The sequence below is a fragment of the Vitis vinifera genome, chromosome 13 (assembly GCF_030704535.1).
Source record: "Vitis vinifera cultivar Pinot Noir 40024 chromosome 13, ASM3070453v1".
Classification (NCBI taxonomy): Eukaryota; Viridiplantae; Streptophyta; class Magnoliopsida; order Vitales; family Vitaceae; genus Vitis; species Vitis vinifera.
Genome location: NC_081817.1, coordinates 22616206 through 22630186, shown reverse-complemented (window position 1 = coordinate 22630186; position 13981 = coordinate 22616206). Strand labels below are relative to the sequence as shown.

Below are 13981 nucleotides of genomic sequence, written 5' to 3'. Positions count from 1 at the left end.
AGCTTAGAATGCAAAATATCTTTGCACCCACTTGAGGAGAAGTGTTGGAAGATTTAAGTTTGAATATGAACCTAATTACACTCAATTTTTTCTATAATTACTCTCATATAGTTGACTAGTATAGTTGTATATGTTACAACTATCTATATAGCTGTTAGATATATATTCATTAGATAATTCTTTAATTGATAAAAATTAGGTTTAGAATTAGGCTATCAAATCTCTAATTAGGTTAGGAATATTAATTCCTTTTTCTCAATTCTTTTGTATTTTAAATACTCTGTATAAACTCATAATGAATAAGAAGAGAAGATTTTTTTTCCTTTACTACTTTCAACTTCTTTCCATTTTAATCAATCATTTTTATGTCAGGATTCTTCATATTTTGAGGTTCGGGATCTTAATCATTTTTTATGAGCTCAAAAGCCACTTGAAAAGCGAAAGAGTTGTTAATAACTTATTAAGATCTCATTATTGTAAGATGCATATGCCTCTTCAAGGGCTACTCATTCAATTTATACTTCTTTAGTGGGCTACTTATTAAATATGTCTCTTTAGGAGTTATTTGTTTTATTTGTGCCTCTTTGAGGGCTATTGTTCGTCATTGATCAACCATTTTTTTTTTTAATTCTTCAAGAGTGTTAATTTTTCCTTGTATTCTCCTTCTTCAGAGAATTATATCCTTTAAGTCAGTAAGTCTAACACACTTCGGGACTTTGCTAGATTCATTTATTAGTTGTCATGCAAGGACATCAATTCACATTGGAGTATTTGCAATAAAATATATAACAACATATGATCAATCAGCCTCATATTTGTCTAAAGGAGAAAGTCAATAACTTTTCTACTATGTGCTTTTAATTAGAAGTAATAGAGACAATATAAAGATATTCTACTTACCTTCATTCATAGTTTCAATAAAATACCTATTTCTATGAATATCTTTAACGCTGAATAATTTTTTCTTCTAGATTTGTTAGAATATATAAAGCATCATTTAGATAAAATCTACCTTCATTTGATAGCATAATATTTGTTTTTTATAGCCTTCAATTAGCATATAACTTTTGATATGGTGTTAAATTTAGCATTTGTTAATGTTTATTTGAAAAATGTGTCTTTTATCTCAAAGAATTCTTTGAGTGGTTGCACAATTTTCAAAATGAACTTTTTTTTTTGTTCATCTTGAGATAACGTATGCAATTTCATATATGAATAATATTTGAGAAAAATATATGGTAAATAAAAATAATAAATATAATCATAGAATACATCCTCAATCAATAAGAATATTTTTATCATTTGTTAAAATATCAATTTTTTACTAAGACATTCAAAGAATCAATATATACTAGAGTAAGGTGGTGTTTATTTTTTTGGTTTTTTACTGAAAGCAATTTGCTTTTAGAATTTAAGTTGTTTGTTTTTTAAAATTTTTAATGACTTATTACTAAATTTTAAAATTTTTTGGCTAAATGGAAAAAGCCAAAATATTTGGCTTTTTTTTTTAAAATAAAAAAGCCAGTTTTTGAAACCAATGATAAAAATATTGGTAATTACGGATATATCGGTAATTTGATTTTATGGCTATATCGACGAAATATCAACGGATATTTTGGAAAAAATTTTTGATAAGCAAAAAATTGATCAAAATTCATGAAAATGTAAAAAACCTTGTAATAATATAATTAGAAGTATAATAGACAATTTAAAATTATTTTATTGAAAAATTTGATATATATATATATATATATATATATATATATATATATATATATTATATATATGATTTGTGAATCACGATATTAGATATAATTATATTGTCAGTTGTACTTATACACTTATTATAAAATTTTATGAAAAACTTATTCTAGTAAATATCAATAGTGTGTATGAGGTTCAATTATGATCATTTGATTACATTAAGCTTCAATTTGGACCATCAATGCACAGGGCCACAATTTGTTTCCATTTTTTTTTTTTTATCTCTACTAAATCTGAAAATCAAAAGGGCCACACCACTTCTCTCACCCGGGCATGCCCTTTTCTGAAGATGCCCTCCGACAGAATCCCTAAAAAGGCCCTATTTTCCTCTGCCACTCTCAATCCTCGCAGGTACTAATCTAAACATTTTTTTTTTTTTTTTTGCAACCCACGTTTGATTCCATAGAAAATCCATCCCCCATTCGATTTCCGGGAAAATTCATCCTCGTTTGATTTCCGAGAAAATCCATGCAAAACCCCCAAAGAAAACCAAAAAAATTGCTTTTCTTTTGCTCCCTGTGTTTTCTGGATCTGTTTTAGGGGTCTCTTTGCTGTTGTGCCATTGGATTTAAATTTCACGAACCCTAAATCCACGTTTTTTGAGCCAGGCTGAAAAACACAAGCTTTGCCTGCGAATCATGATCAGATTTTGTATCCTGTGCGCGGGCTGGACTGGTAGGAAAATTTCTGTTTTTTTTGCCGAAAAATCGCCGAAATAAACCGAAACAAAACGATTTTTCTCCGAAAATTTTCAACCGGAGGCGATTTTTGGCGAAATTTACGGATATTTCTTCCGTCGACATTTCGCCCCCCTCTTTCGTTTCGCCGACCTCGGAAACACGAAATTTCGCCGAAATTTCGGCCAAAAGAACAGAAATTTTCATCCTTGTTTGAAACCTCCCCTCAAAGCCCGACGCCCGACGCCCGACCTTAGCCCACCCATCCCCTCAAAGCTTTCTGCAACTGGCATCCTCAACCCTCACCTCATCCCCAAAGCGGTAATTTCTTCATTCTCCTCCTCAATCGCTCTCCATCCGAGACTACACAGTTGGAAAGACGCTTCACTTTCATTCGACATTGTTGATCTGATTGAAGGTAACCCTCAACCCAAATTTATTTTGGATTTTCGGATTTTAATAGAGCAGTCGAGTCTCATTTCCCAGTACTTCTCTCTCTAAAACTCTCATTCTCTATTCTGGTTCACATATGTAAGTGCTCTGTTTAGGGTTTTTGAGTTCACGTGTTGCAGGTCCTAAGATAATTTTAGGATTTCTAGGCTCTGTTAGAGGAGCTGAGTGGGTGTTTCTTTTGTTTGAGTTCATTTTTAAGAAAAGATTTATAGGCTATTGATTTTGTTTGAGATTACAAAGAATGTGGGTATCGGGTATTTGGGTTTTTTTTTTGTCTCAACAAGACCAAATTAGGAGTATTCAATGGGTGGTTGGGAGTTTAATTTCTATCTTTGCAACCCTTTTGAATTAGTTGTTCAGACTCTCTTACACCATTTCTCTGATTGGTATGTGGATGCTTTGTTTGCTGAATTTTACTTGGGTTCTGTTTATGCATCCTGTCCTTATGATCGACTTTTGAATTTTTGGCTTTGATCCATGAATATCCATCCTTTTAAACTCTCTGATGATCTTGCTGCAGTGAGACTGTAGACTCTTATAGCATGTGCCTATATTTTCATATATAATCTATGGAATGTTTCTTGGATTCTGTTAGATGGGTTTAACGAACAGGGTTATAAGCTGCCCTGTTTATGAGTGTGGTTTCTATTCTATCTTTGTAAAGTTCACAGTGATGCACTGTTGTTGGATTTGTTTTGTTGCTTTTGTAGTCATCATCTAAGTGTAGATGTGTACATAGAGAGAAAAACCAAGGCTGCTTGGCAGTTAATATGCCACACAATTAGTGGATCCTTCTAGGAGATTGCTTTCTCATAGATCAGGATGAATTTTGAGGTTTTAAATTCAAGATTCTCTAAGCTTCGACCTTTTTCAATAATGGCCTCATCAAGATCAAAAGGCCTGTTTGTGACTGCAAGTACCATCACTCCCTCTATTTCCTGTGTGCCCAATCCAACCAGATTCTTCATAAGTTCCTGCTTCAGGTTAAGTAATCTGCTATCAGCCCATTTCAGAAGAAGAGAGAACAAGAATATTGAATATAAAAATCATAAGGTGATTCAGAGGTAAACATAATGTAACATTCTTGTTGCTGAAAGTAGAAAATGTGAACACCTCTACTGGTGTCTGGCCTTTGCTGACCGGCTAAGGCCTCAACAACCCAAGTACCTCCGATTGCTTTCAAGAGCCTCCAATAGCATCCTGGAGCTGATAAAAACAGTGAATTCAAGAATGACACCTACTACCTCTCCACAAAATACCGATAAGTGGCAACTCCAATACTTTCAATGATGATAAGTGGCAAATATGATTAGGGATTTGGTGGAGCTTTAAACACTCTTGAAGTAGGAGAGTTTGAAGACCATTTAGATTTGTAATTGATGATGGTAAGTCTATTATAGCTGTTCCACACAAATCAAGCACCCTTAGCTCTCTCATATTGCCTTTGATTTCTGGAAATCTCTCTAGCTTTGAACAGCCATTGCAAGACAAAGTTTGAAGGTGTTTCCACTTGTAAATGCCTCTTGGAAGAAGCTCCAGGTTTACACATCCTGCAAGATTCAAGGGAAAAAATAAAAAATAAAAAACAAGTTAGTTTTAGTAATTATAATACTGCTGCACCAATCTTTGAAGTACCATGCATTGTACAACCTTCTAGAGTTAGAATCTCCAATTTGGAGTTGAGCAGAGATAGTAGTTCTTTACAGATTTGTCCTGCTACATAGTGTGACTAGTGTCTAGTATCCGGTGTCAGTCAAGGCAATTCAATGGAATGCATTTTGGGAAGGAGGTGGAATCCGGATGAGGAGATCTCATCCGGAATGGCATTGCCAAAACCCAAGCTTTCATGTCCTATATTCCCAACAAGGCAACAACCACAAAGAAGCAAAAAAGTGGCTCTTCATTTCGCTGCTGACGGTCATCTTACAAAGGATTCCACAAAGAAACCATTCCCAAAATTCCATCCAACACAACATGAATGTTCTTAGCATAACAGTAGGCTTTTGCATCCTGGACAGATTCACAATCTGGAAATCTTGCCAAATTACATGCACACAGTTTTTTTTGTTGTTTTTTTTCCTTTGAGAGAGATAGAGAAAAGAAAGAATGGGAATAAACTTGTCAAATCAAATTACATACATTAATAGACAAGTGCCTTTAGAAAGAACCCATTAAATAAAAAAAAAAATAGAAAAAAACAAGAAAAAAAAGAACTGGAAAACCTCTAAGCTGAATTGTCTGCTCTTAGGTGCTTGATAGCAGAATTAACACCTGCAGATGTCTCTTAGGGTGTTAAATTTTCAAGAGTAATTACAAAAAACACAAGTTTGAATTATTCTTGATATGCATATGAGAGAGAGCAAGCTTACCTTAGGTCCTTAGCCACACAGCATCAGGAAATCAAGGAACCCTGTTTTGCCTTGAGGACAAGCTCCTCTGTGGTTGTTCCGATGATATCATTAGCATGCTTCAATCCAACACAGTAATACCTTCCAATTGTGTCCTGAAATCAACATATAGTCAGATTAGACAGAAACCAACCCTATCCCTCTCTCATATATCTACAAAGGGAGAGATGTAGGCAAGATGTGAAACAGAGAAATATATCAACAGGGGTCAAGAACATCAATGAGATTTTTTCTAAGAAAGCCCTCAATCTGATTACTGAGAACTAAATTTATCCTAATAATTTATGTTTCCCTAAATATATATAAATTATTTTCTTTAGTATGTATATGTGTGATGATAAGTGCCTGTAGAAATGCGTAGACTTTCCATAAGCATACTCCATGCAATTTCTTAAAATAATTCCATTGAGGAACAGACAAATCATGTATGTAGCAATATTGAAGTCCCTTATCAAGGTCCCAGTAAAACAACTAATGCAATCAGTCATATAATTGAATTACTTTGTATATGATGGTTTCATTTTCTTTGAATAAGATTTGGTATGATAGCCCTTTCGCATCAACTTACAGAAATGATAGGTCCAGAATGCCTAACTTCTCTAACTTTTGAACAGCATCATCCACATCAAAATTACAGTCCTCCCCAAACTCTTCTTTGATTAGTTCCTCACACCGCGAATCAAGATCCTATTCCAAATTGTCACAAAGCAATAAATCAATGGTCATCCTTGTTATAGGGTAGAGGACTGTAGGCAATCCCCCAAAACCTCTAAAGGACATAATCAATATCTCCTCCATCCTTCTAGGTTGAACACAATCAATCCTTACAAATGGAAATAATCTACACCATAATATTGATGCTACAGGGCAATATAAAAAACAACATGATGTTTTCTATTGCATATCTTGTTTACTTATAAAATAAAAATAAAAAACAACATGATGTATAGATTCCCCCACTCCCCCTGCACATGATACATCATTCCGAGTTAAGTGCTTTGTATGGTCTTCATTGTTGGAGCAAGTCATTTGTATTGATGTTCTTATTTTCCACAACTCATGCAAAGGCCTTCACTTTTGGTCAGGCTTTGGATTTCCAAATAAAACTTACAGGAATAAAAGGAACTGAATTGATAGAAGCAAAGATAGCATTAAAGAAGGAGCTAGTTCCTCAATCCTAAGAACAATCCTAACGGTGATGAGGACCAAACTCTCATGTTAGAAAATGCGAGTGACAAATAGACATGGGCTAAAGCAAATATTAGAGGTTCCTCAATACCTTGCTTTAAGAAGCTGCAGCAAAAATTGAAGTTATAAGATATAGATGGGGAGGAAGAAACTAGCACTAAGAAAATAATAAGAGTTTCTCAACCAAAGATATTCCTAGAAGCATATTTTTGTAGCATTACCCAACCAAAATATTTCTTCAAACCACTAATTTCTTGGCCACCAAAGTTTCCCCTTGTCATTTTCATTCAATCTACTGATCTACACACTTCACTTCCAGGCACATTGCTTATATTTTCAGCTTCTTATTACATTAAACATCACATAAAAAAATTGGGAGATATTTAACTTAGCATAGGAATACATAAAACAGAATTTGTATAACAAAAATTTTATATTTTTAATCAACTCCTTTCTTTGGTTCACTTAATTGTTCATTAAAAAATAAAAGGAAAATAGTTTGTGTACCTTCATGTCCTTGCATAAGCTTATTATAAATTAAGTTTTCTTTATAGCTGAAACAGGATCATAGTGATTACCTCTACGCAGTTCAAATGCAGTAAAAGACTTCTAACTCTTGTCAAAACTGACCCTCGTAAAGACCTGCATACCTTGATGCACTATTTCTTTGGCCCATGTCTATAATCTTACATCTTTACTTATCAAAGGAAAAAAGAAAACTCTCTTAAAAACCTTCCAACATTAAGCTCAGAAGAGTATATTTTTTGGTGTATTAAAATGTCTAACCTATGTGTGTATCACAAGAAGATAATTGGTAGACTTATATACAACAATTTTAATCATTAAGCTTGTGAAAAATTGGCTCAAGTGATTTCTTTTGATGTCTTGCAATTCAGGAAATCCAATCTACAGACTGATTGAATGATAATGGCTATAAGTGATATGGTCCTTCTACCTGTTAGACACATATCTGGTTTTTATTTAGCACAAGACATTAAGGTTGGGCTTGGAAACTTGGATTTGGACTGAGAAGCTTCAGATTTAAGGGGTCGAATTCAAATCCTTTGTTGGAATCAAATATAAAAATGCGTACACATTTTCGATAAATCTGTTCTAGAAGTTAATAAACCTAACCCATTGATTTTAAATAACATTAAAATACATGCAACTCGAAATTCATGCTTTCTCAAAGTTGCCCATAATTTTCATATTATCTTTTGACTGATTTGAATTTTTTACCCTAAAAATTTGAAGAAATCTTAAAGCACTACACATGAACAAACATTGTTTTCTTCTAAGCAAACAATCTAGCATAAGACAAACACTAGATGTTCAAATTCACTCTTTACAAGAATTGGAAGGTAGAAAAGTAGAAGAGAGATTAAGTTTAGCTCAAACTTCTATCTCCACCACGTCTCTGATATCTTATTCTCAAGTTTTGTAGTCAATCCTATTTGCCTCTACTCATTGCTTAAATTTCTCAAGATATTAACCTCCTCTAACTAAACCTTTCTCTTATCTTCACTTAATTTGCATAATTTTTTTTCATTTTTAGATGGTTGAAATTCCAAATTTTTGTTAGCACATTCTAAATTAAAAAGAAAAAGAAAAATAAATAAAAATTGGATTGAATATTTATGAACTTCCACAACATCGCGACCGAAAAATCAGGAGATAAACTCAATCGAATAGCGAATGTACCAAAGCAGTAAGAATGGAAATACCTGGAGCTCTTGCAGAAAAAAGTTAGAATTTCTCGGCAACCAAACAAGAAGGGGGTTTTCTTTGCTGCTCTGTTCTCCCTCTCTCCACCCTTCCCAACCCGACTTCTCTCTCATATCTTCGTCCTTGGGTGGGTTTGGGTGGCCGAAAAAGGCCCTAACTAAATTAGAGATTTTCAAAAAATAAACCTCACCCAAAATTAAAATAAGCCCAAAATTTTCACTAATTAATGATTTTCACTGTCATGTTAATTCATCACTATTAGTGAAAATCATTTCTTATTTTATTTTAATTTTGGGTGAGGTTTATTTTTGGATGTAGCCCCTCATCATTTTCTTTAATCTAACATTGGGAACTTTTAGTACTAGGTTCAAATTTTGGGAATCAATGTAATATATTTAGTTTGGTTGACATGTAAGTAGACCAAGTTAAACAGTAGTTTGACTTGGTTTAAAATCCACAACTGCATTTGTAAAATCTAATTTTTTTATTCAAACTGGCTAACCCTAATTTTATTCTATTCCCAACTGAAGAAGAGCTCTAGGCAATTTTCATTCTCACACTGATTCTATTGGAACTTTATGAAAATTAGATGAACTTATAACTATTTCTAGTGGTTGATTTGTTATTCAATTAAATTAATCCTGTGACATTTTTGTTGATATGTTGTTGATCTATGAAATGTTCGATTTTTGTTCTCTCTCTCTCTATCTCTCTCTTTCTTTTTGTTTTTTTGGCTATATTTTGGAAATTTTGGGACAGCTAAAAAATCTGTCATTTGATCTTGAAACTTTTAGTTGCTTTTATGAAATAATATAGGAATATAACATGAGTTAGCATTTTGTCTCTTCTGTGGAGTGTGACTTCTTGTTGCTTTGTTTAGAACTTCACATGTTTAAGTTTTTGTTGAAATGAAGGAGTTGATCAATACAGAAGCTGGTTCCCACATGCTTGTCGATGCTTGAGGAGCAATAATATTCAAAGCTCATTGGTTTCACCCTTAGTCTTACCCAGTGATGAAGATGTCAGTATTCTTTAGGTTCTATATTTTCTGGTTTTGCTAGTTGGTTATTTTATAATAGTGATTTCAGCCTCCAGCGATCTTTCAGGTTCATTTATTTGATGGCATGGTTATCTTACAAAGTTTAAATGTCCTGCAGAAAAAAAGCCAATGCTGGTGCACTTACCAATTTTGAAGTACTTGACTTTTTACGGTCTAGAGGTGCTGCAAAGGATCCCACTCGGGTGATTGCCCCCATAGCAGCATCTGAGTTTAAGGTTAGAAATGGTTCCTGATTTTGTTTTTATTGGATTAAATGATGTGAATCTTCATGTTTCTGATAGTCCAGATTATATTATAGGTCTATGACTATCTGGTTGAGAGTGCTGCTTGCAATCAAACAAGAGAGAGCATTAATGAGTTGTTGGAAAAATGTAAAAAGTATGACCTTGCAAAGGCTGAGATCCTCAATATAATCAATATCAGGCCAGCTTCACCAGTTGAAATTGACCCGGTAATTTTTCTTGGATTGTTGCTTGTTGTGTGTTGTTGTCGTTCTTGTTTTATTTATTGACTTATTTATTTTTGAACTTAAATTATTAGTTCTCTCTCCAAATGTCTTCACCTGTGAGGTAAAAGTTTATTGAACCAAGAAAGAAACCTACCCTCTCCTTTTGTTTTCCATCATTAAACGAATCAATGGAAGGAAGTGGTGGGATGTTTTAAAAATTCATTTCTCTCTACCAAAGGTGTTCATGATCTGAAAATTTCTGTTTTCTAAAGGCAATGTATCAAGCTATGAAATCAGAACAGTATGTTAAAAGCTTTCAAGAAAATGTAGAGGATATTGCACACTACACTAAGCTTTCACAGCCAGTTCCTACTAAAGAAGTTCCTTAATGGAAATGATAAGGAAAGCTTTGGTAAATTTTGTCTTGTTCTTGTACCTAGCCTTTGAACCTATCTAATCACCTTTTATAAGTTATAAAAAGGAAATGTGCTTGCATTTGTAATTCACTATCTAGTTGAATGATATAAGTGTGGGTTGTGACAGCTGACTAGGCCCAAGATTTCAAGCGGGAGTTGACTAAAACAGGCATTTTAATAATAATAATAAAAAGAACAGTTACAATATAACATGACAAATAACTCTCCAGAACTCTTGAAACATGTTATTTTTTTCTTCTTATTTTAAATATCGGGTTCAGTTTCTAATTGTTGATACTCCTTGTTCATCTTGCACCCTAGTTTTACCTTTTGGAATTCTCAAATTGTATGTTCTCCATTAAATTCTTGTGGGTTTTAAATTCAAATTTATAATTATTTTTAAGATTAAATTCTTGTAATCATCTCGATGTATAACTTTCTTGTCTCATTACCATACCGTGGTACTCCGTATAAGACCAAAGATTGCATTGTAGCTAGAGAATATCCTTGCTTTTCATTTGCAAAATTGTTTAATATTTTATGTTGTATATAGATTATAGAGGAAAGCGAGAAGCGGATGGGAGAAGGGATTGAAGACCTGATAGAGATGGTGATAACAGTGCTGCCACCTCCCCCTAACCAAATGAACACCGAAGAGGAGGTTGTTGCTGGTGATGAAGAAATTGCCGATGGGGAGCAAACGACAACGGAAACAACGACAACAACAATGGCAACGGAAAACTAAGGGAGGGCATTAGGGTGATGACTAAATCCATATGTTTGTGATAGTTCTTTTTTGTTTTTTTTTGTTTTTGGCTTAGTTTCTGTAGTGAAGAGGGCCTTATGAGGAGTAGAGTATGATACATAACAGTACTACCATTTTAGGTTTCAATATGCTATCTATTTTATCACTTGCTCAGCTCTAAGTGAAGTTGAGCACAATGTATAATTAATTCAGTACAATGTATAATTAATTGTTATTGTTAAATTAAATTAAAATTGATTATTATTGCCTCATAGGTAATAATGGATAAACAAGTCCATACTATGATTGCATCTCCTTACCCAACTGATATGGAGCTCATAGCATGCCCGCTCTATGTGTTGATGTGGAGCCAATTGGAGTCGGATTCGTCCTGCTCAATGGAGATTGGACAGTCTTCTTCCCTTTGCATGCCTCTCAGAGTATCTACCCCAATTCCTACACAAAGGATGTTCGGATAGGTGGTTCAAGCACGTCCCTCCGAAGCTTAAGTCAAGTATAAGATAGTTCAAGCGACTTTAGTGAGATAGAGTGAGTCGGCGTATCTCTGTGTACCTTATTTGTGTTTTTGAAGGGTTTTTATAGTGAAGAGAGTGTTACTGTAGTGTTAACTAAACATTTTGACTTTCTTTGTAATGATGATTGTTTTGTAGGTAGTGGGGTGATCATCATCGTTTTGGGCTATTAGCATGTGCCATTAGTTGACGTGCCATGATATTTGACCGTACAATCGCCTATCCCCTCAACCTATTGATGACCTGGGGTTGTGTCAGGTAATTAATTGACATGGACTTGAGGGTTAGAAGAGGTCTCATAAGCCATTCTCATGTCAGGCATGAATGATTACATATGTCATTAGGCCTTAAAGGCTTGATTGGACGATTTCGTCTGTTTGGGGGGTCCGATCTCCCCTTGTCATCTGGCCCCATGGGGAAAGGGCCTCTTTAGGTCTGTTGCCAGATGGAATCGATCGTGTTCTGAATGGAATAATTCGGATGTTTGCATGCCTATGCTACCCGACCAAGGTGTTGGGATTGGAAAGTGACATGTGAAATGACACGTGGAGGGGAACCCCTCCACAATGCCCCTTTTAATCCGTTTACCTATGTTCAGGTAGAGATGGACGGGTTATGTGTCTCTTCAAGTCACTTAGGCATTTTTGGGATGTCACTTGGGGAATTAAAGACGGGTCACATTCACCAAGGTCACTTGTCAGGCGACGTGTCGCTTCAGGATGTGCTTCCAAGTGGCCTATCTTTTGGGATCCCTAGGGTTTTGGTCTCCTATAAATAGGAGACTCTCACACCTTTTAGGTTACTTTTTGAATATTCCTATTTTGGAGCACTATTTTCCTAGTCTCTGCATCCTTGCTGTTGTAACGTCGGTCGTCGTTCATTCCCCGACGTTTTGCTGTTATTCTTGGGTTTGCTTCAAGCGGGTTCTCTTTTGCTAATGGATATCTCTCCTTGACTTTAGTAAGCTTGCTTTCCCTCGCATTTATTCTTCTCTGCTCTGTTGTTTGCTTTTGGGATTGTAATGGGGCTTGTTGAGTTTTGGGTGTGAAATGGGCAGCATGGAGTCCGTTCTCTAGGGCTTTTGTATTTTGGGAGAAGGTGACTATTTTTTGAAGGGGGTGTTTGGTAGTGTCTTATCAGACTTAGGGCTTTTCATACTTACCTTTTTGTTTTTTGTTTTTTTTTTTTTTTCCTGTTGGTGCCCTAAGTGGTCCATTTAGGCATTTTGGCCTATAGTTGTTGTGATGGCATGATGGGGAGGACCTTTCTTAGGGCTAGGGCTTGTTCTGCAAGTTTGGTTTAGGCAGCCTGCTTGAAATTGGGTTTTAGTTCCGCTTAAGTTCCTTGTTGTATAGTTGAGGCATTGTCTAACGGCGGATGGACCAGGTGACTGTTTTCTAACAATATGCGTTATGCCGCACAAGTTCCCACGCAGCCCAGAGCTTCTCAGTATGTCAGTGATAGGGGGTATCGCTTACACCAGCACAGACGGTAGGGGCTAGAAAGGTGGTCGGAAATGTACAAAAGTTGGTTGCCCTGGTCCGGAATGCCCAATTGATCTTCTATCAGAACAGGAGTTTTGGGACCGTTTTCATATCCCGAACGACGTCTCCATCCTCTTGGTAGATGACGAGCCTATACCCATTGAGAAACCATCTCACAATGCTACATATTTTAGCAAGGATCAGTTCAATGTAGGGTTCCGCTTCCCTCTGCCTTCTCTTCTCAAATAGTTCTTCTATTTCACCAAGATCCCTCCGACCTTTCTTCATCCAACTATTGTCCGGGTGCTGATGGGGTGCAGCGTCCTAGATATATTCTACCATCTGGACCTCTCTTTGTTGAAGGTCTTTTTTGTCTATACGATCAAGATGAGCCGAAAAGAGAGGTTCAACTTGTCCGCTCATATTCCCTCTCTCCAACTAGTGACATGGCTTCCAAATTCGAATAAGGGCAGGACGAAGGGGCACATCCTTGTTTCCGATCCCTGGGGTGGTCTATATGAGGGTCCGGACAGAGAATTTCATCATCGACGCTTGTTAGGGATCCCGAGTAGGATACGTTCCTGTAACCTTTGTCCATCCCTTGTAGCTGTTGGTTGTGAACCTATTACTGATTGTTAGAAAAAATGGGCTAATTCAACTGTAAACTATGTGAATGTAAGAGACAATTATATGCAAATATATAATCAACAATATAAAGACAATTGCATATAAATTAAAAGAGTAGGGAAGAGATAATGCAAACACAAGATTTTATAGTAGTTCGGCGCAACCCAGCCTATAATTAGATTATGATTCCAATTCACTCTCTTAGACTTTTGGCTCCAAGCACTCTTTACACTTCTCAAGAGATATCTCACTCTTGAACAACCCTTCAAGTGATACCTCACACTTGAGAAACTTCCTCTCAAAGATTTACAAATAAATGATCTCACAAAATCCTAGTACAAAAACTTTAAGCTCAAATGATACAATAAAACTAAGATTGAAAGGTGCACTAAGGATATGCAAGTTTTAGAAAGATGGTGCACTAAAAAACACTCTTCCAAGGCTCAAATATAT

General features: G+C 35.4%; 1 protein-coding gene and 1 long non-coding RNA gene across 4 annotated transcripts; one reads left to right on the top strand and one right to left on the bottom strand.

The window, feature by feature from the left end:
* The first annotated feature begins 1927 nt into the window (after positions 1-1927).
* On the top strand, positions 1928-11174 carry LOC100259966 (uncharacterized). Of its 3 annotated transcripts, XM_010660796.3 has the most exons (6): positions 2001-2115; positions 2373-2859; positions 9130-9236; positions 9373-9490; positions 9574-9726; positions 10693-11174. In XM_010660796.3, the coding sequence occupies exons 3-6, from the start codon at positions 9229-9231 to the stop codon at positions 10882-10884; spliced, it is 471 nt and encodes a 156-aa protein (XP_010659098.1). In that variant the 5' UTR covers positions 2001-2115; positions 2373-2859; positions 9130-9228; the 3' UTR covers positions 10885-11174. The 3 variants fall into 3 exon arrangements, with proteins under 3 accessions (XP_002263648.1, XP_010659098.1, XP_059597796.1); XM_002263612.5 differs by having other exon boundaries at positions 1928-2859; XM_059741813.1 differs by lacking the exon at positions 2373-2859 and having other exon boundaries at positions 2005-2115.
* Positions 4988-5488, bottom strand: LOC104881267 (uncharacterized). The gene is made up of 2 exons (XR_787293.3): positions 5264-5488; positions 4988-5165 (listed from the first exon to the last, which is right to left on the bottom strand). It is a non-coding gene; the product is annotated as an uncharacterized LOC104881267 (long non-coding RNA).
* Positions 11175-13981: the final 2807 nt, after the last annotated feature.